This window comes from Protopterus annectens, chromosome 14.part0 (genome assembly GCF_019279795.1).
Source record: "Protopterus annectens isolate FY-2018-M chromosome 14.part0, PAN1.0, whole genome shotgun sequence".
NCBI classification, from domain to species: domain Eukaryota; kingdom Metazoa; phylum Chordata; order Ceratodontiformes; family Protopteridae; genus Protopterus; species Protopterus annectens.
This window is the reverse complement of record NC_056748.1, coordinates 26,089,172-26,114,343: the sequence shown is the minus strand read 5'-3', so window position 1 is coordinate 26,114,343 and position 25,172 is coordinate 26,089,172. Positions and strand designations below refer to the sequence as shown.

At 42.7% G+C, this 25,172-nt stretch overlaps 1 protein-coding gene across 1 annotated transcript in view; it reads left to right on the top strand.

Moving 5' to 3' along the window:
* Positions 1-25,172, top strand: part of FRYL (FRY like transcription coactivator) — a 3,917,685-nt gene that overhangs the window by 2,861,949 nt on the left and 1,030,564 nt on the right. The window contains exon 44 of the mRNA XM_044055727.1: positions 14,680-15,281. Within this exon, the coding sequence (XP_043911662.1) occupies positions 14,680-15,281 (602 nt within the window). The remainder of the gene's footprint in view (positions 1-14,679; positions 15,282-25,172) is intronic.

Genomic DNA, 25,172 nt, shown 5'->3' with positions numbered 1-25,172 from the left:
TTCTGTCTCTGCTCAACACTTTTCTCAAGGTCCCTTCTTCCAGAATGCTGTTTCTTCAGACCTTATTTCCTCTTCTTCCCCTGGCTGCCTTGGTCTCTCTAGACCTCAAAGATGCCTAACTTCACATCCCTGTACACCCTCTGTTCAGGAAACTTTTATGTTTATCCTTTTCTTCCTCTCATTTTCAGTTCTCTTCTTTGCTCCTTTCTACTGCTCCAAAGGTATTCACCAAATGCCTTGCTTCTGTGATTGCCTTTTGTGGGCTTCAAGCGATACTGATTTTCCTTATCTAGATGATCTGCTTATTCCGGCTTCTTCTCCCAGCAGTCTTCTACAAAATCTTCATTTTACCACTTGTCTTTTGCAGAGTCTGGGGTTCACCATCAGTGTTAAGTCAGTGCTACCACCCTCCCAGGATCATATTTTTTCATTTGCAGGATTCAGGCCATTCCTGTATTGACCTCTCTTCATGCTTCCAAGGTTTTGTCTCGGACAGCCTTCTTCCAGTCTCTTCTTCCTTTTTCTCTGTTATGGCCAAGGGATTTCTCAGGATTCTGGGGTTAAAGGCCTCCCATCATTCCCATGCTTCCAGTTGCCAGACTTCATATGAGAAAGCTTCAATGTTACCTCAAATCGGTGTCACTTCATTACCACCCCCACCCCAAGAGTTTCTTGTTCCTTCGGATGTTGTTCGTGTTTCACTGTTGCAGTCATCACTTTTGGATTATCTGCTTGCAGTAGCCCTCAGTCGGCCTGATTAACAAAGTCTTGGGTCCTGCGTCAGTTGCTGTCCCTTCTTCCATGACGTCAGGTCATCAGGGTATAAAACATGCAGCCGACGCCATTACACCAGTCTTTCTTGCCGTGCGGTGCCCGAAGCAGAAGCAGTTCGCAAGTGCCGGTCGGCCAACTCCTGAAATTTTCTTTTTCGAGTTTCAGAACCGAAGTCTTCAACTAAAGCTAAGTACCCCACTGGGAAAACTTTTTCTTGCTCCTTACCTATGTCAGTAAAAGTTAATAATTGCATTACTTGTGGAAAGCAAATATCTCATAAAGATTTTCATTCGTACTGTATTCCTTGCCTAGGCCCTGACCACAATGTACCGTGCTGTCAGTTTTGTGCTTTATTTAATCAGCGCACTATCCATCATCGGTATATTTTTGCCTCTAAATATTTCGGTTCTCGGTTTAATTATCCAGAAATGTCGTCGGTTAGCCATCTGACTATCAAGATTCTGAAAAAATGCAAGGATAAAGACAGAGACAGGCCGCCGAGGTCCAAAATTGCAGATGGCGCTTCTCCTAAGCCAGTCGCCAGTTTGCTGGTACTCAGGCGATTTCAAGGCCCCTGATACCCACTACTTCTGATTTGCAGGCCTCTACTGAGACCCATTCGGAGTTCGGTATGCCACGAGATGCTTCAATTGTGGAACCTACAGATGTCTCTACCTTGGATGGGTCTGGAGCCGCTGTGCCGGCACTGGCTTCTGAGGGTGTATTCAGGCTTATGGACTTGCATATTAAACTGACACCTGCTTCTTTTTAGGCCTAAATCTCGAACCATGCCTAAAAAACTGATGCCCAGGCCGCATGCTCAGGCCTCAATGCCTAGAAAACAAATGATAAGAATGGCTGAAAATCTTATAACTTTAATCAAGTGAAGCCAGCCTCCCCCTTCTAGGAGACCTAGGACTGAAGTTGTTTATGAATCTTCTGACCAGGATTCTGTTTTTTCTGATTCTTCTAATGATCAGGATTTGCCCTTGTCTGCTTATGAGGATTCTGATGCAGAGGACTCTATTCTCTCTGCTTTCCCTCCAGAGGATTTTTCTTTTGCTGAAACCTTACATACTCTAAGGAGCATTTCCGCTGGGAAAGCCAGGATTTTTATGATTCAAAAGGAGGCTTAGGGATTTCTTATTCCTGGCTCAGTATAGGCCTTTAGCTATTCTTCCTGGTACTAGACATTGTTGAAGATGCCTTTTCGGAATCTAGTTTGGCCCCTGATTTCTTGCCTCCTGCTCCCAGAAAACCTGACGGATGTTACAGGGTTCCTGATTCACACAAGTTCCTTTTTAAAAATCATATTGCATATCCAGAGACTATTTCACAGGGACCTAAGGGCATTAAGGCTTCTACTGCTAAAAATCCTACCCCTTCAGATAGAGACTCCAGGGCGCTGGATAGACGGGGTAAGAAGGTTTACACTTCTGCAACCTTGGCCATTAGGGCTTTAAACTGCCAGTTTCATATGTTAAAGTATCATCAACATGTTATTGGATTCCTTAAAAAGAAAATGATGTTGATTCCTGACAGTGCGGAAAATAAAGAATTACAGGATTTAATGCATTCTGCTGAACAGGTTGGAAAACATACTTTGCAGTGTGGATTTGATTCTTTAGAGGCCTCTTGCAGGGCTGCTGTTACTGGTTCTGTACTCAAGGAGCAATCTTTACCTGATCATTTTAAAGCTAAATTGTTGGATGCTCCCTTAAATCAGGACCGCCTGTTTGGCAACAAGGCTGAGAAAGTTCTTAAAAAGATGGAAGATAAAGCTAAATCTATGCAAACTGTTAAAGATTTCTTACAAGATCAGCCTCCTAGATTTAGTAGGCACTGGCCCTCTAAGAATTGGTCCTTTCCAACCTCTTCAAGGTCTTCTCAAGCCAAACCCAGACATAGCAGAAACCCCAGGTTTCAGTCCCGAGGGGGTTTCTGCACCCAAATCAGGGAGTAGTAAGACACCCCCCCCCCCCCACCCATGGAAAACATTCTCAATGACTTGCTTCTAAAACTTCCAAGCACTTCCCAAATGAATGCTCCTTTAGGCGGAAATATTGGTCTGCAGGCCAAAAACTGGGAACACATTACCCAGGACAAATGAGTTTTAAATAGTGTCCCAAGGATACAGATTTTACTTCCACACCTTACCAACACCAAACGGGTGGCCAGATCTACCCCCAAATCAGTGGGCAGAGGCCCAAAATCAAGTACTCTCTCTCTTAAGCATGGGGGCAATTCAGTTGGTACCAGAAGAGGAAAAGGGACAAGGGTTCTATTCTAGACTTTTCCTGGTCCAAGAAAAAGCAGTACATGGCATCCTATCCTACACCTTTCTATTCTAAATATCTTTCTAGTGATGCCAAAATTCAAGATGCTGACTCTTCACCAGCTGCTTCCTATGCTAGGCAAAGATACATGGTTGGCAACACTAGATTTAAAAGAAGCATACCTGCACATCACTATCAGGGAGTCTTGCAGAAGATACCTACGCTTCAAAGCAGTATCAGTTCTCTGCACTGCACTTTGGCTTATCTACTGTGCCCAGGGTATTCACAAAGTGCCTAGCTCCAGTCATTGCATTCTGCAGGCAAAGAAATATTCATATATACCCATATCTGGATGATTGTCTAATTCAGGCCGAAAGCCAGGACATACTTTTGAATCATCTGGCCTTTGTTCAAAGGGTACTGACTTGTCTGGGGTACAGCATAAACAAAAAGAAATCACACCTGGTACCCTGTCAACAAATTATATTCCTCGGAGCAAGCTTGAATATAACTTCCCAGATGGCTTTCCTCACGCCAGAGAAATGGATTCATTTGACAACCTACGTCAAACAAGTGGCCACAAAAACCCAGTTATCTGCAAGGCAAAAACATCAAGCCTTGGGGTTCATGGCCTCCTGCATTCTTCTAATTCCATATGCAAGGCTGCATATGAGGAAACTGCAATGGTATCTCAAAAGCCTGTGGTGTCAACATTCTCAGGATCTAGAAGCAATGATTCCTATCATACCTTGCCTATGCCTAGAGTTCCTTTGCTGGGCAGAGGCCTGCCACCAAAACAGGGGACTACCATTCACACTACCCCCTTGCTGCCCAGACCTTAACAGACGCATCAGACTATGCATGGGGGGCCCACCTGGCAGGGAAGTGCATTCAGGGCAAATGGAACTCAAGTCAAATGCACCTGCATATCAATCAAAAAGAAATGCTAGCTGTACAGAATGCTCTGACAGCCTTCAAGGACCACATTCTTCCAGGACAATCAATGATAAAGACTGGCAACACCACTGTCATGTGGTATATAAACAAGCAGGGGGGTACACATTCTTACCCCCTCTGCAGACTAGCCATGGCATTGTGGAACACGGCCTTGAGCTATCAAGTACATTTACAAGCTCAATTCCTGCCAGGAAAACTAAATGCTTTGGCAGACAAACTAAGCAGAAACCTCATGGACCCACTTGAGTGGAAACTGGAACCAAGGATTTTCAACATGTTGACAAGCAAATGGGGAGCCCAGATATAGACCTGTTTGCCTCCCCCAAAAAACATCAGTTGGACAAATACTGCACAAGGACTCCCCACAAACAAGCTTGGAAAGTGGATGCTCTATCCTTCAGCTGGAAAAACCTATCAGTTTATGCCTTTCCTCCTCTGCCTCTGCTCTCCAAAGTACTACTAAAGATCAAACAAGACAAATCAAGGGCGATTTTGATTGCAGGAGACTGGCCACACCAACACTGGTACCCCCTCTTGTTCAGTGTGTCACTGTGGGCCCATGGCACCTGCCTCAGACTCCTACTCTGTTGTCTCAGCAGGAGTACCAAATTCTGCGCCCTCAACTTCAAACACTGAATCTAGCAGCCTGGCTAATTACATAATTTCTCCTTTACCATCCCTCAGTAAACCAGTGATGGATATTATTTTAGAGGCAAGGACGCCTAGTACCAGAAAGTCTTACGCTGAAAAATGGAAAAGATTCTGTGCCTGGAAACCTAGCTCAAGGGATGAGCACAACAGTGTCCAATTTACCTCAGATTTTACAATACTTAGCTGAAATGCTTCATAAGGGTATGTCTTTTTACTCCATCAAAATTCTTGCCTCAGCCATCTCAGTTCATTATAACACAGAACCACCCCTCTTCTCTCATCCAGTGCTTAAGCAGTTCCTCAGAGGGGCCAAAAATCTACGACCACCCAGGAGAGCTCCAACTCCAGCCTGGGACCTCAACTTTGTATTGGAAAAGCTCATCCTTCCTCCTTTCGAGCCAGTTGCCACTGCGGATTTAAAATTCCTTTCTTGGAAAACAGCTTTCCTTTTAGGAATCACTTCAGCAAGAAGGGTATCTGAACTACAGGCCCTCATGGCAGTGGAGCCTTTCATCATCTTTCATGCGGACAGCATGTCCCTCAGGATCAATCCCTCCTTCATGCCCAAGGTGGTATCCAGTGTGGCCCTTAATCAGTCCATACATTTGCCAACCTTCTTTCCTAATCCACAGAACAAAGGGGAACGGATTCTGCACTCCTTAGACGTGCACAGATAACTTAGATTCTACTTGGACAGAACTAAACCTCAAAGGAAATCTGATCAACTGCTGGTGGCATTTGCAGCAAACCATTTCCAAATGGATAGGCCATTGTATTAATTTCTGCTTCAAACACCATGGAAAACCTATCCCACAGGGGATCAGACCCCACTCTACCATGGCTGCATCTACCTCTACAGCCTTTCTCAAAGGCGTCCCTACCAGGGACATCCTAGAAGCTACCTGCAGTTCTGTACATACTTTCACCAAGCATTACCATCTGCCAATTTTCTCTAAATGCAGAGCTGGCTTTGCCACTGCAGTCTTGCAGGGCCTTTTAGCTGGTCCTAATTCTATTTAAATTCCTCCTCCCATCCTTAGCTTTGGGAATCTACCCAAAAGTGATGACTTCAACAGTGAAACACGAAGAACATAGTACAGTTGTGTACACTTACCATAAGTGTAGATGCTCGAGTGTATTCACTATTGCAGTCCTGGTTACCCTCCCTCCAGCCCCCTTCTTTTTTTTTGGATATACCTCTACTTTCTTTTGCTATCTTCAAAAGCATTTTGGTGTATTTGCTTTTTTGTTGGAGATATAACCTTGTATATTTATAGATTTAATTGCTTTCCATTAATGGGGCACCTGACATCTGGGGCAAGAAAAACTGATGCAATGGCATCAGCTGCATGTTTTATACCCCTGACAACCTGACGTCATGGAAGAAGGGACAGCAACGGACACAGGACCCAAGACTTTGTTAATCAGGCCGACTGAGGGCTACTGCAAGCAGATAACCCAAAAGTGATGACTGCAACAGTGAATACACTCTAACATCTACATTTATGGTAAGTGTACACAACTGTACTTTGTGTCTCAAACTTGAGCTCCAGTAGTGGTTTTAGCTAATTTCTCTCACTCTAAGATTGCCCTTTCATGCTATGCTGAAGTTCCTTCCTAAGAAGTGTTCACAGATGCCTCAGACCCAGGATGGGGGTGCTTCTTGTGAGTTTCTGAAAGTTTAGTGACACTGGCCTCTTCATCAGAGGTCAGACCATATCAGTATGAAAGAGATGAGGGCTCTGATTTTGGCTGTACAGGCTTTTCATTCCCTTTCTGTCCCTGGCCCCCTGAAAATCTTCACAGACAATACCACTGTGATGTGGTATATTGACAAACAAAGGTATGCGGTCTTATCACCTTTGCCGACTTGCATTTTAGGCCTGGGGTCTGGCTATCAGTCATCAGGTGAATCTTCAGACAGCTTGCATTCCTTCAGAGCACAATCTAGTAGCAGACGGTTTCAGCAGGTCCAGAACACAGCCTCACAAATGGATGCTTCACAGGGATGTATTCCTGGGCATTGTCCATTGGTAGGGTATTCCTCAGGTAGATCTTTTTGCCTCACCTCTGAACAGACACCTTCCTCTGTTCGGTTTGAGAGTACCAAGTCCTCTTACTTGGAAAATGGATGCCCTGTCTTTTCCATGGAAGGGAATGTTTCTGTATGCCTTTCCTCCCCTTCCTCTGCTGCCAAGTGCTGTGTATAAGATCAAGCAGGACTCCTCCCAAGTCATAGTGATAATTCCCTTTTGGCCCAGACAGGACTTTTTCATCTGGCCAGGGGCAATTGCCACCAGTTACCTCACCGGGTGGATCTTCTCACACAAGATAAGGGATCTCTTGCCCATCCTCACCTGTCCAGTCTTCAAATGACACTGTGGGTGATAGGGTTTTGGTCCTTTTTATTTATTTATCTATTTATTTTACATTTGTTGACCAGGCTATCCAACTGTATATATGTCCCTTTTCAGCAGAGGCCTGGGGAGAAAAGCTTCAACCAAAGACATGATCGCTAATTACATTTCATTACAGTTATACATGAAAGTACATAATAGGTATTGCTTTTCTTTACATTTATACATGAAAGATACATATTGAGAATTCATTTGAGTAATACAACAGGTAAATCATATACAATGACATAAGTTTGACATGTTAATGCACACACTATTCATGGGTTAACATAATACATAATACATAGTCAGGATAAGTACAGGGGCATAACCAGTGCGTGTTGAGGTATTGTTTGTTTGTTTTTGAATAGTGTTATTGAGGAAACCAAAGTAAGATCAGTAGGCAGTGAGTTCCAGGTTTTGCCAACGGAGTTAGAGAACACTGAGTCACCGGCTATGTTGTTGGTTTTGACTATTTGTACTAGTAGTCTGATGAGCGGAGGATCTTACAGTTATTGTATGGGGTGATAAGGTTATTAAGTATGGGAGTGTTGTCAGGCTTATACAGAATCTTATGTGCAATTATTATTTGGTTGTATAGGAGTTGGTTAGGCAGTTCTAACCATCCTAATTGAACCAAGTTATGACAGTGGTGGGTTCTGTATGCAGCTCCAGTGGCAAATCTGGGAATGATATTATAGGAGTTTGCCAATCTGTTGAGGTCATTTTTACTCAAGTTTGTAAATATGGGGGAGGCGTAAAGGAGAGTAGAGAGTGAGTGAGTCCAGGCAGTAGTAGTCCTAGCTAACGGGGTAAGGAAGGGCTTAATCCTATATAGGGAGCCAAGTTTTTTGTTGACTGTTTTTATAGTATTGTTAATATGCACATCAAACTTCAGGTTATCTATCAGTACCCCTGGTAGTTTGGTAGAGGGATCAGGAGATATGATGGTGCCATTGTTTGATTTAACAGTAAAGGTAAGTGGGGAGGATCTATGGGTTGGAGAGAATAGTAACAGTTTTGTTTTCTTAGGATTCAATATGAGGTGATGGTTAAGAAGCCAATTTTCAACTATGTTAAACACATTTTGGGTTAGAGTCTATAGATCAGAGGGGGAAGTGGCTGCTGATATTAATGTGGAATTGTCTGCATATTGAATACAGGTAGCTTGTGGAATGACTGAATGCAGGTCATTAATAAAAATAGAAAATAGGAGAGGTCCTAAGATGGAACCTTGTGGAACACCCAAGGGTAATTGGGAGGCGGGTAGATGAGTTGTTTTCCCATAGTGCAACCTGCTGTCTATTATTTAAGTAAGATTGAAACCATTGTATAGCCAGCTTATCTAGAGAAAAGGATCTGAGTATGTTTATAAGTAGATGATGGTTTACCATGTTGAAGGCTTTAGCGAGATCAATAAAGAGGGCTGAGGAAAGAATGTTGTTATTGCGATTTTTGTTAATGGCATCAGAGAAAGATAGGAGGGCAGAGGTGGTGCTGTGAAATGGTCTAAAACCATGTTGAGAGTTGGCTAGTAAGTTGTTTTGGATAAGAGAGTTTTATCAGTTGTCTGTGTACACATTTATCCATGATTTTTGCCAGGGGTGATAGTATAGCTATGGGTCTATAATTCGATAATTCATTGGAGTTGCCACTTATGCAGAGGGATAATATGAGATATCTTCCAGATAGAGGGGGATGTTACCTTCAGTTATAGTTCTATTAATCAGGATGGAGATGGGTTAAGCTATGGTTTCTGCAGCTTTTTGCAGATATTCTTCAGGTAGGCGATCGGCTGAGAGGGGGGTGGTAGGTTTGAGTTTCTTAATCAGGGTACGAACAAGGGATGTGAGAACAGGTTGAAGGTGAAAAGAGGGTTGAGAGCTGGGTATGGAAGTAGTAGGACTTAAGCCATCAGAAGATAGCTGGTTGGTTAGAGATTGGATGGTCTCAGTAAAGAAACTGTTAAAGGTATCTGCGACTTCTTTGGAACTATTGTGGTTAGTGCCAGAGGGGGTTGGAGTGGTCGATTTCCTGGGTGTAGGAGTTTATTGATGCCTGCCCAGAACTTTTGAGGTTTATTTTGGTGAGTTTGCTGTAGTTGATAGTAAAAGTTTTTTTATCTAACAAAATGGCTTTTTTTGTGTCATTTCTTAGCTGTCTAAATTTTGTTTGATCTGCAGGGTTTTTTGTGGTATGCCATTTGGCCCAAACCTTATTTCTTAGTAGGATTTTTTGTCTAGTTTCTTTTGTGATACATGGTCTGCTTTGTTTAATTTCTAATGGAACGTGTTGGCGCAGGGTAGTCTAGAATGGCTAAAAATTTAGTATTAAAGTATGTTACTGCTCTTCCTACTGTTCTACTACTACTGTTTTCAGGCACCTCTTTTCTAAGTACGTGCTTTTAGTTCTGCAGGAAGCCCGGAAACTCACTACTAGAAAATCAAATATGTCTAAATGGAAAAGATTTTCTATTTGTTGCCTCTCTCGACATCGGGATCTTTTCTCAGTAGGGGTTCCTCTGTTTCTCTGTGTGATCTGCCCCATGCTAGCTTGACATATTCTTCAGTTAAAGCTCACTTGTCAGCTGTCATTGTTTGTCTGCTCTTGAGCCCTCCGTTGGTCTCTCGGTTTGTGGTCAAGCAATTTCTTAAAGCTGTCCATATCAGACCCAAGAGAAAATGTATTCCTCCATCTTGGGATCTCAGTTTTGTTCCTGAAAATTTGACTGAGGTTCCTTTTGGACATGCTAATGCAGCTTGTAATTTAGTACGTGGAAGGTTGTGTTCTGCTGTTAGCTCTTACTTTGTCCAATAGAGTGTCTGAGCTTCAGGCTCTTATGTCTATTCTTCCTTTTTTAGTTTTTCATAAGGAGAGGGTTTCTATTCATACTACTACTACTTTTATGCCCAAGGTGGTTATTGAGTTGTCCTTCAATCAGTTTATTCAACTTTCTTCCTTTTTTTCCTTCTCCACAGTCTACCATTGAAAAGATTCTCCACACGTTGGAGTTGCATAGACAGCTCAGATATTATTTGGATAAAACAAAGGTTATTTTGCAAATATGAGCAACTGTTTTATTTCTTTTATCCCAGTGTTTTGCTGTTCCCAAGCAAACCATCTCTTCCTGAATCTCTAAAGCCATTTCCTTGCGTTATTTCTTTGATGTTAAAAGTCTTTCTTCATCTGTAAAGGTACATTTTATTAGGGAGGTTGCTTCGTCTGGTGCCTTTTTCAAGGATTTGGACACCAATTCCATCCGTGAAGCTGCTACTTAGTCCTCTGTTTATACATTTACTAAGCATTACAAACTGGATGATGTTTCCAGGGCAGGTTGTGCCAAGGCTATCCTGCATGGCTTTGTAGAGGGCTGCTCTTTGCCGTCCTTTTCCCAGTCATCGTCTTGACTCTTGTACTTTCCCTTCAGTGAAGAGTACTGCAACAGTGATATAGAAGGACATAGTACAGTTGTGTAAAATCTTACCATAGTAGTACATGTCCTTCTTTTCACTGTTGTATTTGGTCCCTCCCTCCTTCCCCTCTGTTATGACACTTGCCCCTGTCTTTTGTTACCCTCCTGCCTTAGGAGCTTTTGTTTACTTTCCCTTCTGAACTTCTTTCTTCTGGGTTTACATATTCCACATTGTCCTTGAGGATCTTTTGTCCCTCTTGGGGCAGTTCTCTTCTGAGTATATGCCCTAGACTGGTTGGAACTCCCAAGCCTATTATGCCTCAAACAACTCACAATTTGTCATTCCAACATCTACCTACCAGATAACTGTTCAGCACTCAAAAACCTATTGAAACACTACACTAGCAATATATCCCTCCGCTCATCCAACAAACTTCTAGAAGTCTCTAAAGCCAGTAATAGCTATGGGGATGCCTTGTTCTCAAAGCACATCTCCAAAATTTGGAACTCAGTTTTCCAGCCCATTTTTTGCACAGCCAACCCCTCCAAATTCAAAATTCTTCTCATGGCCCATTTGACTAAAAACTGGCTATGCTTCCACTCAACACCAGGGTAACCCCTCAGTAATTTTTTGCACTGTTCATCCTACATCTATTTCTCTCTAATGTTCATATTCCCTGACTCTTTCTTTTGGAACCTGTCTCCAGCTTATTACTATATATTTTTATTCTAATTGTTTATTTTGTGAGGGGTGGCCATGGTGGCACAGCGGTTAATGTTGTTGCCTCACAGCAAGAGGTTCTCCAGTTTGATTCTTGGCTGGGCTGTGCAGAGGCTGCATGTCCTCTTTGCGGTCGTGTGGGTTTCCTCCGGGTGCTCTGTTTTCCTCCCACATTCCAAAGACAGGCAATAGTTGGATTGGACACACTAAATTGGCCATAGGTGAGAGTGTGTGTGCAAGTGAGTGGTGCGAATGAACTACTGTGGCAGGGCTTGCCACCCGGCAATGTAAACCTTTACTCAAGATGATTGTCACTGTGGAAGTTGGGGGTTATCTTCATGGGCCTCCACTGAAAACAGACCTTTTTTGGGCTCATTCAGACACTCCTGTTAAACAAATGTAAAATAAGTAAAATAAAATCTGTACATTACCTGTATGCCCTATGCCCTGCGTGAGGAGCATACGAGTGGCATACAGAGTTTATAAAATCTAAAGACTTTGGTATACTAACCAGACATTGGGCTATCCTTGTCAGGTGATCCCCCTTCATTGAAGAATACTGTAGCATTGAAGGGAAGGACATCTGCTGTTATGGTAAGATTGTAAGCTTTTATACAACTGTACTATCTTACACAACTGTATTTCCTGATTTGGCAGCATTGTGTGTAATGGTGGTCAGTACCTAAGCTTTATGATTTTAGCTTGCTGAGGAATAGGCTGCTAGAATGGAAATGAGTGTACAATCTTCTCTTCTACCTCTTCTCTAATAGCCTTCAGTGTTGACCTTTAGAAGTGACTTCTCTTAGCAGAAAAAGAAAACTTCCTCTTTACGGTTCATCTGACTTGGATAAAGGAGGACGACCTCAATTACCCTGTCTTCCCACAATTCAGCACGTATGAAGAATCATGTCTTTTATCTGGTTTCTTTGGAGAAGTTCTCAGTTTAATGGCAAACTATTTTAAATTAGGGTGGGGAGGGTGGGCAAACAATTATAAGAATCTACAGAAGGTTTCTAGAGAACTGGTAGATTTCAAGGATCCCAGTCTGATGGCTATTTCACATCTTCTAAGCATTAGAGCATCATGTTTTGTTGGACAGTATTCATTACCTTTTACACCTAGAATATTAAGTAGGACTGATGTGAAATAATACATTTCTCTGTCAAAATCCTGCTGATGACCTTTTTACCAGAAAGGGCTGTGGGGGTCTGATAGTGGCCAGTAATACTTTTCTCACTGGCATTGAGGGTCATATCTTTGACAGGTTTCTAAACAAAATGTATACAGTTGCACTTTGGGTGTATGACCTATACATTGCCAAACTCATATGCTTAGGTAAATGGATGATATAATTGAAGCAAAGACTTCTCAGACTTTCTGAAACTGTCATCATGGACAGTAATGATGAGGTTAAATACTGTAAAAAATATAGTTGCTTGTTCCAGGGCAGCTGCATTGGGCATACTGATCAGGAGACATTCATGACTGAGAATGCAACCCATGCTAGGTGATTCAAAAAGACAGTTTCTCAGTCCTCCTTGGACAGAGCATTTTTTCTGGGTCCCCCCCTTTCTAGAAGTTTGTAAAGACTGAAGGAAAATGGCAAGACATACAAACAATTAATTAGTTGTTTTACCATTTCTTAGGGATGAGGGCATGGTGGCGCAGCAGTTAGCGTTGTCTCCTCACAGCAAGAGGCTCTCCAGTTCGATTCTCGGCTGGTGCGCCTTCTGTACGGAGTCTGCATGTCCTCCCCGCGGTCGAGTGAAGTTAAAGACATGCAGGTAGGTGCAAGCATGTGTGGGTGTGCCTTCTTTGAAGGTTGGATGCACCGGGCTGGCAACTCGACAGGAAAATTCACTGCCAGTCATTAGCAGACTGGAGTTCTGCTGTGGCGACCCCTAACCGGGAAAAGCCAAAAGACTAAGTACCATTCCTTAAGGATGTCTTGAAGTTTCCTACCAAGCACATTTTTCCCTTCTTGAGAATACCTCCACTTGTACCAGACCTGGTAGTCTTAGTCAGACCCCATTCTTAGTGATTTCCTTTCATCTTAGACAATAGCAAAGGTCCACCTTATAGAGCAGAGGATAGGATTCTGTTCACTACTGTTACTAGCTCCTAATAATGATGGGCCTTCGGACAATCGAGCCCGACTGTTCAGTCTCAAGATCATTTGTTCAGTAGTTGTGCTGGGGTTCTCCCAGAGACACAGTGGTGAGAGCTATCTGAAGGGATCACTAATTAGGCAGACATGAGGGGGGGTGGTTGTAATCTCACCAGCAACCTGACAGTGTAAGCAATTTTGTAGGTCCCTAGTGCCACGCCTGGGTGAGGAGACAGGTCACTCACATCACCATGGGGACTCATAGTGCCGTCCACCTACAAGTGCCTACTCATATGTACTTGGCAATGAGGGCTGCCACTGGGTGATGGCTTGATGAGCTCTAAGCCTGCCCCAAGGATGCCTACTGTACCTCCATCCTTCCTTCGAGGGATTATGACTGTATATCTCCCACCATGCTGCCCCCCCCTAGCAAGGGCTTGCCAATCTTCGCTTGATAACACAGTAAAGTGCCTAACGATAATTAAATTCATGTTACCTTGACTGTAGTCAGGGCTTTATCCTTCCCCAACTGTTTTGAAACTGCAGTCTGTTCTTCCTTTGCTTTTGTAAGATGCATACATTAAATGTGGAAGATGCCTGCTGTCGTATCCCTATTGATAGGGAACACAAGAAATTCCTAATTTTCATCCCAGGATAGAAGATTTCTAGTTTGATTCTTTCTTTGAACTATACACTGCCTTAAGGGTAGTATCAGATGCTTATCCTCAGTCTTTGTCACTACAGACACCAAGTCATGTTGTGTCCCTCACAGCTGAACATATTTTTGATGGTGACCGCCTCCTTTCTGCAGGCACTGAAGGCCAACTTTGACAGTGAGGGTACCTCATCCTCCATCCTCATGGTCCCCATTGCATAGCTACACTTGAGGAAGGTAGTGGTGCATGAGGAACTTAAGGCAACATCTCTTATCTACTGAGAGGGTTTTGTCAGCAGTACCTTCAGTTTAGTTGAAACTAAAATTGTAGGTAAACCAGATACAAGCCAGTGCAGTCATATCATCCCTGAGGGGCCCTAAATCCTTATTACATATTTCTGTAACTGTGCTTTTGAGAGAGTATTTGGTAGCATACTTCTTTGGTGTATGTGTTCTTCATAGGTTCATAGATTAGTACTAAGCTAACTGCCCTTGCGAGCCATTTTAAGCCTAGCCCAGTTATCCCTCGTGAGACTCAAACCATGCACCTTGTGTTTGTAAGGCAAACACCTTAACCATTAGGCCACCCAGAGAAACAGAAGATCTTGAAGCAATTTGCCTTAATTCAATGCTTGTAGTAATGATTAAATGTATTGTTTGCCAATAATATTGGATTTTATGAGTCAGTATTTGAATATGTAAACTTTATTTTTTTTCTTGTTCATTTTAGATCTCCATACCAGAATCCTGTTATGGGAAATAAGTATGCAGCTAACAGAAAAAGCACTGGGCAGTTAAATTTAAGCACAAGTCCCATTTGCAGTGGAAGTTTTTTGGTGAACTACAGCCATGTACGAAGTAACTCCTTACGGGGTAGTTTGATGGGTGACCGACGGGACCGTCCTCGGAGCAACACGCTGGATATTATGGAAGGAAGAATAAACTATGGCAGCTTAGCAAGGACTAGAAGCCTCTCCTGTCTGAGAGAAGGAGGAGGCTATGATGTGCAGCCCACTACTGATCCTAGCAATCTGATGGCCACTATTTTTTGGATTGCTGCATCATTGCTAGAATCTGATTATGAATATGAATACCTCCTGGCTCTCAGACTGCTGAACAAGCTGCTTTCTCACTTGCCTCTTGATAAGTCAGAGAGTCGAGAGAAGATTGAAAAAGTTCAAACCAAACTTAAATGGACTAACTTCCCAGGACTTCAGCATCTTTTCCTTAAGGGCTTTACCTCACCTGCTACTCAGGAAATGACTGTTCATCTCCTCAGCAAGCTTATCACTGTCTCTAGAAATGCACTGGTGGATCCATCTCAAGCTTCAGGTTAGTACTTGTTTGAGGGCTATTTTTTAAGCAGTTTTCTAAACCTGTTCATTTTTGTTTTATGCTAATATGGAAGCATAAGATTTAAACTTGTGAGCACATGAAGTCACAAAAAGGTTTTATTTTGCACATCTGTTTAAAATTGTGTTATGCCCCACTTCTGGGGAAAAAATCTGGCATTCATTGAAGAAGTGTTGTACGTTACCAATAGCTGCTTTATGATTTTAGATTAGTGGTTAGGCTACAGGCTTAATTCTGTGAACTCCTTGCCATTTTGGTGTTGCTAGTCTGCCCTTTTCTTCAAAGCAGGCTTCCTCAGAAAATTAATTCTTGACTTTATCCTGTAGTCATCACCGCTAAAGAAAGGTGGACCTGTAAAAGAAAGAAGATGGCCATTTTGACCATTGCTGTTCTGCCACAAAAAAAAAAAAAAATCAGTGAACCGTGTCTTATTTTAATCATTATTTTTGGCTTCCAACTTCCTCCCTGCATTAATCAAGTAACTGTCTCCTTGCTCCTGAATCATGGCCGTCATTTGTCTAAGGTTGGGAGATTTATTTCATGTGCACTTAGCACAACCCATCCACTGTATGGGAAGTGCGGAGCAATGCTTTCTGTGCCGAGCCCACTGCAAAAGCACAATTCTGCACGTACTTCATGTTCAGCTATCGGGAGTCTTACAGTCTTCAAATTCTAGGTTGCAGAACTTGCAGTATCTGGCCTTCCTCCAGGTGGAGCTTTTGCAGTTGGGCATTGCCAGCAGTGCCCCCACCCCCACCCCACCATTCATATGAGTGTGCTAGCATTGGCCACTAATTCATATTCTTCTCTGTCTGTTTCTTCCTGTATCTTGGCTGCTGATTGAACCCAAGTCAGTTGTAGCATTGTCTGGTCTGTATCCCTGTTTGATGTTGAACTTGCCCTAATTATTTTTCCACCAAGAGATTAAAAGTGCATTGACTTGTTGAGGTTTTTGCATGATCTTTACTTTTGATAGTACACTTATTGGACTTAATAGTTTGCAGAAGTTTAAAATGCTTGAACTACTCTGGAAATTATCCTTTGGTCATCAGATGGCTATTCAGAATCCATTTGGAGTACAAGGTTTATTTTTATATATATATATATATATATATATATATATATATATATATCTGCGTGTGTGTGATTTTATTTATTTATTTTTTTAACTGAACTTGACCAGCCCTGAGACATGCTTTATGTAGTTCAGTAGGTAACTTATTTGCTGTTAGTACTCCATCTGCAAGAGGTTCGCCCATTTGATTCTCGGCTGGAGTGCGGGGAGTGCCTTCTGTGTGGAGTATGCATGTCCTCCATGTGGTTGAGTGGAGTTCGATAGACATGCATAAATGGGCGTGCCTTCGTTGAAGATTGGACATCGAGCTGGCACCTCGGCGTTCGTGAAAATCTACTGGCAGTCATTAGCGGACCGATGTTCCGCTGTGGTGACCCTAACTGGGAAAAGCCGAAAGACAAACAACAACTCCATCTAAGTTTAGCTTAAGAATTAAAAATACAAATGCTGAAAACAAGGCTTCACACAAACTGTAATATCCAAAAAGCAGGAGACCAGGATCCAATCCACACAAACAACATTTATTGAGCACTTTTGTCTCTTGAATAGAAACTTCTTCAGAGTAACACAGCATATTACCCAACAGCCTTATGTATGCTATTCCAACAAATTAGTCTTCATCATTAACTAATTAATAAAATAATGTCCTGAAAGGACATAGAAACATTTAAAGAGCAACACACACATATATATTGCACTCACAGTTGTAGAATATGAATGGCCAAAGCATGTGTTTAAGGAAATTGAGTACATGACAATTTGCTTGCATTAAGATGGACTTTGTACTGTGAGCTCTGAGTAAACTTTGAATAGTGGAAAAGGACTTAAAAACAAGAGCCTGCTTGAAAGCAGGAAATGTGCCTTATATGGAAGTGCATCCGATTTTCTTTTTTCTGCCTAGAGATGTAGTAATGTGAACTGCTTTAAGCGTATGGGTAAACCACTGGTTAATTGTCTTTTGTACTGATCTAATTGGTCCAGTCTATATTTTTGTATTGTCAGCAAGTATTACCAGTATATAAGCTTATGCATTCCTTTGTTGTGGGAGTCTCCCTGGTACTTTCCATGAGGCTGCCACACATGTGTAATAAATACTACTGAAGGAGAGGAAAATCTGTCTTGTCTTTATTTAAGGTAAAAGGTAACGCAACAATTGGTGCTGTGTACTCTGATTTGAATTTACAACAGCTGCAGTGGTCAGGGATTGAACGAAATACTGCGAATGAAAGGGCACATGACAGAATTTTCTGTTTTTTTGCGGTGTTTCTTTCATTTCCTGTACTCGCCTGCTTTAAAATTTAGTATTGATAACTTTGCAGGAATAAAATACTTCCTCTCATTCAGTCATTTAGAGGTAAGTGGCATGTATTTCTTTTCTGCTATTGATTGTGCAGTATGAGTGTGGGTTAAAACAAAAAACTGGTGACATAAGAGTGAAAGGAGATACGAGGGTGGGGAAAACGTCACAGCTAAATCTGTAAAATACAGTATAGCTTACTGTGTGAAAATGGGAGCGACTGTGGGAACCATAAAGGAGCCAGAAAGAGGTACACCAGCTGGTTATATGTATTTTCGTGTGTCCCGGGACAGTTGTATGTTTATAAGTCAGTGGATCGTCCTCACTAAGGGAGATGGTAAACTCGCCTTCCCAGAAAATGGCAGTTTTAATAAAAATATTTTGCTTAATCTCCAGGGAAAAAATACCGGGGTTGTGCTGGGCAGCATTTAATGATTGGATGACAGAGGCGAAAGAAAGAGAAAAAGATTCGGTTATCAGTAGTCTAAAGGATAATCAGCAAAAACTAAAAGAGCAATTGAAGGAATTACAACACACTGCCAGTAATTTAGATGATGTAAACGGTAAATGTTTGAAGGAACCACCCTTTAAGGGGCTTTATCCTGTAAAGGAATTAACTAAATTGCAAGTAACTGAATCGTCAGAGGACGATAATGCCTGGTTTCCCCACCACCGACTGCACCACCGCAGTATCAGCCCCCTCTCGCTCAACAAAGACCTGAAATACAGCAGCCAGATTCCACCACTAGGGATGGAGAACAAGCTGCAGGCAGTCAGTCTAGTGAATCTGATCCAGAAACAAGCAATAAAAAGAGGGACCAAGAACTCATAGTAAGACTCATAAGGAAGCAAAAGCTGTAATGTACTTTAAATCTAAACCCTATCATAAGGGAAAAGGGAGGTGACATTTACACCGGCAAAGGCATTTTGGCCAGTTCTCTGCTATAACTGACAGTGGGGATGGATATTTTGGGCCAGATAAATTTAATCCATAGTCGGAGTCGTCAGATGATGACAGATTGTTACCATTGAGGGAGGTACCTAACCCAGCCCATGCTAGAAACGCACAGGAACCACCGACCATTGTAGTACCAAGGGCGTGGTCGGCGGTTTATTTTCAAGCCATTACCAAATCACTACCGTCAATCCGTACTAATCCAGCTAAGTTCTAGCATGTGCTGGTGGGACATAGTAGTCTACAAAATCCTACAGTAGAAGTAGTCAGGGCAGTTCTTCAGTACGCCGTGCCGGCTGATCTGATGAAATGAATTTGGGACCATGCTAATGTCCCTATTCCAATTCTAAAACACGATGTGCAGGGAGATAATAGATGTGAAGCGGTCAGACAGTATATAGTAGATGCTATTACGGTAATAGTCCCACCCACACCTAACTGGTCCAAAATCAAGTCAGTTCTTCAGAAAGAAGGCGAACCTGTGGACGAGTATTTAAATCGTCTCACTGAAGCCTTTGAGGCTTATTCTGGTTACCCAAAACCCACCAAAGGGCCAGCACAAAATGGATTGTCAGCCGCCTTCGTAGATGGGTTACACCCGCAAGTACGGGATAAGTTAAAAGAAGTACGTTTAAACTGGCCTAGTCTTTGATTGCATGAATTGGTCACACAAGTGCAATACCTCTCCAACCACTTAGCAAGGGAGAAAAAAAGAATTACAGGAAAAATTGTTTAAGGCGCAGATTCAGATGTGTACTGCCTTCGGGCAGCGTGGGCAGGGAGGTCGGGGAAGAGGGAGAGGTGGATGCCAAGGGACGGGAAATCAAAATAGACAAAATTGGCAGGAAACACGATCAGCCCCATCCCAAAGCTACAATAATCAGACGGAGTGTTTCAATTGTGGCCAAGTAGGTCATTGGAGAAATGAACGTCTGTATCTGGCTGAACAACCTGCCCCACCCACTGATACGTCGACTCAGTGGAATTCTAATTGGTACCCATCCAATCGGCAGCCATCACAATGAAGGTTCCCTGAACAAAGAAAACAGCAGTTGTGCTCTTTCATTCCTGTGGATCAAGATGGGACCGCATGTTATGTTGCTCGTCAAAAATAAACCATACCCATTTTTAATTGACACTGGAACAACTAAATCTATGTTAGCTGGTGAAGCAGCAATAAATGTCCCCCTCTCCAATAACACAACTAGAGGGATGGGTGTCTCTGGTATCCCTATTGAATATTCTGAAACTGTCCTAGTCCCAGTAACTTTGGGACCTTTACAGGACAATCCTGCATTTTTAGTAGGACCCTCAGCGCCTTTAAAATTTATTGGGGAGGGATTTGCTCGGTAAGATGGGAGCAACCATTTTCTGCACAGCTGGATGGAGTACATTTACAAATACCTTCAGATAAACAAAATAGTATTTTGGCTACTTTAGACAAAACTGTTACTCTGCAAACAATATGTATGCAGTCTGACCTCAATAAAAATAAGCATTTAAATTCATTACCCTCTCATCTATGGACCACTCATGGTAATGATGCTGGATTTCTGACTTCAGCCACTCCTGTAAAAATAACCTTAAAACCTGGGGCAAAGTTACCTCGGGTGCCACAGTACCCTTTGATGACTGAGGCTACATCTGGTATTACCCCTGTCATTTCTGCTTTGGTACAGCAAGGAATCATTGTACCTACAACAAGCCCATGTAATACTCCAATACTTCCGGTAAGGAAACCTGGTAAACAAGCTTACAGATTTGTGCAAGACTTGCGAGAAGTCAGTAAAGCTGTTCTGCCTGTTTTTCCAATCGTACCAAACTCGGCTACAATTTTAAGCTGTTTCCCACCTATAGCATGTTGTTTTACAGTTATAGATATCTCATCAGCTTTCTTCTCTATTCCGGTACATTCTGATGGTCAGTATTTGTTTGCATTCACTTATCAGGGTCAACAGTATACTTGGACCCAACTACCCCAGGGTATGTAGAATCTCCAACCCTATTCTCTAGAGAGATGCACAGACAACTACAGGATTTACAGTTGCCACTACGTTCAGTTTTGGTTCAGTATGTAGACGATATTCTTATAGCTTCACAAGATACTAAGTCTTGTATAGAGAATTCCCTTCTAGTTTTAAAGTTTTTAGCTGATCGAGGCTTTAAGGTAAATAAATCTAAACTGCAGTTCTGTCAAGAAAAGGTACAATACTTGGGACACATCGTTTCTATGGGTTCACGTCAATTACTTCCAAGTAGGATCACCTCCATTCAGACTGCCTCTCGTCCTGTAACTCACAGTGGGTGCCTAATTTTTCAGAAATTTTGGCCCCTCTGTTACAGCTTTTAAAAAAGGAAGTCACAGATCTTTTGCCTTGGACCCCGAACATGAAAATGCTTTTCAGGCTATTAAAACAGCACTGATAAACCCACCTGCCCTGGGGCTCCCCGATTATTCTAAACCATTTGTTTTCTTCTGTTGTGAAAGGAACAAGACTGCCCTGAGTTTGCTAGAGCAAGCGCGCACAGGGGGCTATCGACCTATAGCATATTACAGAACTCAGTTAGACCCTGTTGCTTCTGGCTATCCACCCTGTTTACAAGCGGTGGCAGCCGCTGCTGTTTTGATCGATATGGCGGCACCATTGACTTTAGGACATGATACTATACTAGCAGTACCTCATGCAGTGCAAGCGTTAGTCAGTGTTCCTTTGCTTAATCCTGATTTAGTTCTTTTCGTGGATGGATCCTGCTTACGAATTAATTCTGGTGAACTCCAGGCCGCATGGTCAGTCTGCTGACCATCTGAGGCTTTACAAACTGGACAGTTACCACCTGGCACCTCCGCACAAGCCGCGGAATTAGTGGCACTTTCGCATGCATGTAAAATGGCCAAAGACAGATCTGTTACTATCTATACTGATTCACGTTATGCCCATGGTGTGTTGTACATGATTTTGGTACCTTATGAAAGGAAAGGGGGTTTTTGACATCCTGTGGGGCACCTATTAAAAATTACCTGTACATTGATCACCTATTACAGGATTTATTACTGCCTTCTAAATTGCTGCTAAGTGTGCAGCACACTTGACTCCCTAGTAGCTAAGGAAAATAATTTGGCTGACTGGGCTGCCAAACAGGCTGCTCTTTCACACACTGTTCAGGGACAATTTCTGCAACCTATTTTACAAACGGTTACTTTTGACACTACTGTTTTAAAAACTTTACAAAACAAAGCATCGGAATCAGAAAGAAAAGCATGGCTGGCTCAAAGCTGTTTCAAACGCTCTGATTCAATTTGGCAGCATCCTGATGGCAGATTAATTTGCCCTATATCTATGTTAAATTCTCTTATAAAAGCATATCACTTGCCAGCTCATGTAGGGGTACAAGCATTAATCAAACAAATCCAAAAGTATTGGCTCGCCCCAGGACTTTCTGCTTCTGTGCAACATTTTTTGAGCACTTGCTCCATTTGTTTACAGCATAATATTTCGAAAGGCACTATGGCTCCCGCTCAACCAGTGCCAAAACCAATGAGACCATTTTGTGCCTTACAGTGGGACTTTATTGAACTTCCACCTTGCACTCATTTTAAATATGTTTTGACTGTTGATATTCTTTTGGGGTAGTTAGAAGCCTACTCGTGCTAAAAATGATGCTATTTTAGTTGCAAAAAAATTGTGTGCTGAACTGATACCTCGTTTTGGTGTTCCCTGTCAAATATACTCCGACTGTGGAACCCATTTTACTGCTCAGTTAGTTGAATCATTGTGTACAATGTTAGGCATCACTTTGAAATTTCATTGCCCGTATAGGCCTCAGGCATCAGGTATTATTGAATGAATGAATCAGACCTTGAAAACTAGACTTGCTAAAGTCACTTCAGAAACAGGCCTAACTTGGGTGCAGGCCTTACCACTAGCCTTACTTTCTATGCGAGCACAACCGCATCCTACTAAGGGTCTTTCTCCTCATGAAATTCTCATGGGTCGCCCTCTGCATATGCCCATGACACCATCACCACCACTTTCTAAATATGATGCATTTGATAATGATATTCTTTTGTACTGCAAATCTCATTTCCTTTTTACAGTTTCTCCATTGCCAAGTAGCAGCTGCTCAGCATTTTCCAGATTCTTTCCTGTCATCTGCCCTACAACCAGGCGATTGGGTATACGTTAAGTATTTTTCTAGAAAAACAGCGCTCCACCTGCGCTGGAAGGGGCCCTTCTTGGATGTTCATTGTGTTACCCTGCTGCAGTCATCACACCAGGGTTATCCTGCCGTCAGGCGGTCCCGCAGTCGGCCCGAATTCCAAAGTCTTGGTCCGGCGTCGGTTGCTGTCGCTTCTTCCCTGACGTCAGTGCGCCAGGGGTAGACAAGAGGCATCTGACGCCATTTTCTTCATTCTTTCTTGCCGCGCAGTGCCCAAAGCAGAAGCAGTTCGCAAGTGCCGGTCGGCCGACACCTGAGATTTTCAATTTGAATTTCAGTCCGAAGTCTTCAATAAAGCTAAGTACCCCGTTGGGGAACGTTTTCAGGCTTCAGCTGGGCCTGTCGCCAGTTCTCCGGTTTTCAGTGAGGCGCCTACGCAGCCCCTGAGAACCGCAGAGCTGGAACCCCAGACAGCTGCCGACTCCCAAGCGGAGTCTACTAGGCCGACGCAGCCATCTACCGACACCGGAGCAGAATTAGACACCGGTGCAAAGGAAACACCTTCGGTTACAGAAGATGTCTTCAGACCGACTACACTCACCATTAAATCTTATGCTAAGCTTAAAACTCCTTTAAAGCCTAAGAAAACTGTTCATCAGTCTACAGGTCAAGGCCCCATGCCTAAGAAACAGATGCTTAAGATGGCTGAAGATTTAATTACCCTTATCAGGGGTTCCCATCCCCCTCCTGATAAGAGACCAAGACAAGAGGAGGATTATGCATCCTCTAACCAGGTTTCTCTCTCCTCAGATTCTTCTGAGGAACAGTATTGCACTTTTCCACCTTATGAGGATTCTGATGCTGAAGACTCTATTCCCTCAGCATCTCCCCCTGAAGACTACTCCTTTGGGGAAACATTACATACCATGAGGGAACATTTCCACTGGGAAGGCCAGGATTACTCAGATTCTAAGAAAAGGCTCTGAGAGTTCCTTTTATTACCCCAGCACAGACCTCTTGCTATCCCTCCTATTTTAGATATTGTGGATGATGTTTACTTGGAGTCTAGTTTAAATCCTGACTCTCTACCTCCTGCTCCAGCCAAACCAGACAGATACTACAGAGTACCTGACTCTCACAAATTCCTTTATAAAAGCCCTATAGCTGACCCAGAAACCATTTCCCAGGGTCCTAAGGGAGCAAAAGCTTCTATGGCTAAAAATCCTGTGCCCTCTGAAAGAGATTCCAGAGCCCTAGATAGATGGGGAAAGAAAATATACACCTCTGCAACTCTGGCTATGAGAGCATTAAATTGCCAGTTTCACATGTTGAAATAACAACAATTCCTGATGTCTCAGTTAAAACAAAAAATGAGCACACATTCAGAACAGCCTGAATTCAAGGAAATGCAGGATCTGTTGCATGCAGCTGAACAGGTGGGCAAGCATACTTTACAATGCGGATTTGATTCATTGGAAGCTTCCTGTAGAACAGCTGTTACTGGCTCTGTCATTTGTAGACATGCTTGGTTAAAAGAGCAAACCCTCCCTGACCATGTTAAAGCAAAATTATTAGATGCACCTTTACAACAAGATGTATTATTTGGTGTCAAAGCAGAAGAGGTTTTAAAGAAAATGGAGGACAAGGCTAAATCTATGCAAACGGTCAAGGATTTCTTGCAGGTACAACCCCCTCGCTTCAGCAGAAATTGGCCAACAAAAAAATGGTCCTTTCCAGCTTCAAACAGATCACAGAGGGGCAAATACAGACGCCCAAGAGGCAGAGGTCAGTCACAGGGTCCTTACAAACCTCGCCAATGGGGTTCTGCTACCCAGAAAGGAGGAGAAGACAGGCCCCAAGCTAGCAGAAGGCAGACACAATGACTGTATCCTCAACCTACCAAGCAAATCTCTCCTGGCAACACCCTTTGGAGGAAAACTAGCATTTTTTGCAGACAACTGGCACATCATCACACAAGACAAATGGGTTATAAACATTGTCTCTCAAGGATACAGATTCCACTTTCATACCTTACCAAGGATAAAAGGAATGCCAAACCTGCCACCAAATCAATGGGCTGATGCACAAAAACAAATTGCAGCTCTCATGAACATGAGAGCCATTCAACAGGTACCTTCACAGGAGCAAGGACAAGGATTTTACTCAAGACTCTTCCTAGTTCCAAGAAAGGACAAAGCATGGAGACCCATTCTGGATCTTTCAATTCTGAACACCTATCTGCAAGTGCCAAAATTCAAGATGCTAACACTACAGCAGCTTCTTCCCATGTTGGGCAAGAATGCTTGGCTAGTCATTTTGGACCTCAAGGAGGCATACCTGCATATCCCTATCAGACATAATTGCAGAAGATACCTCCGCTTCATT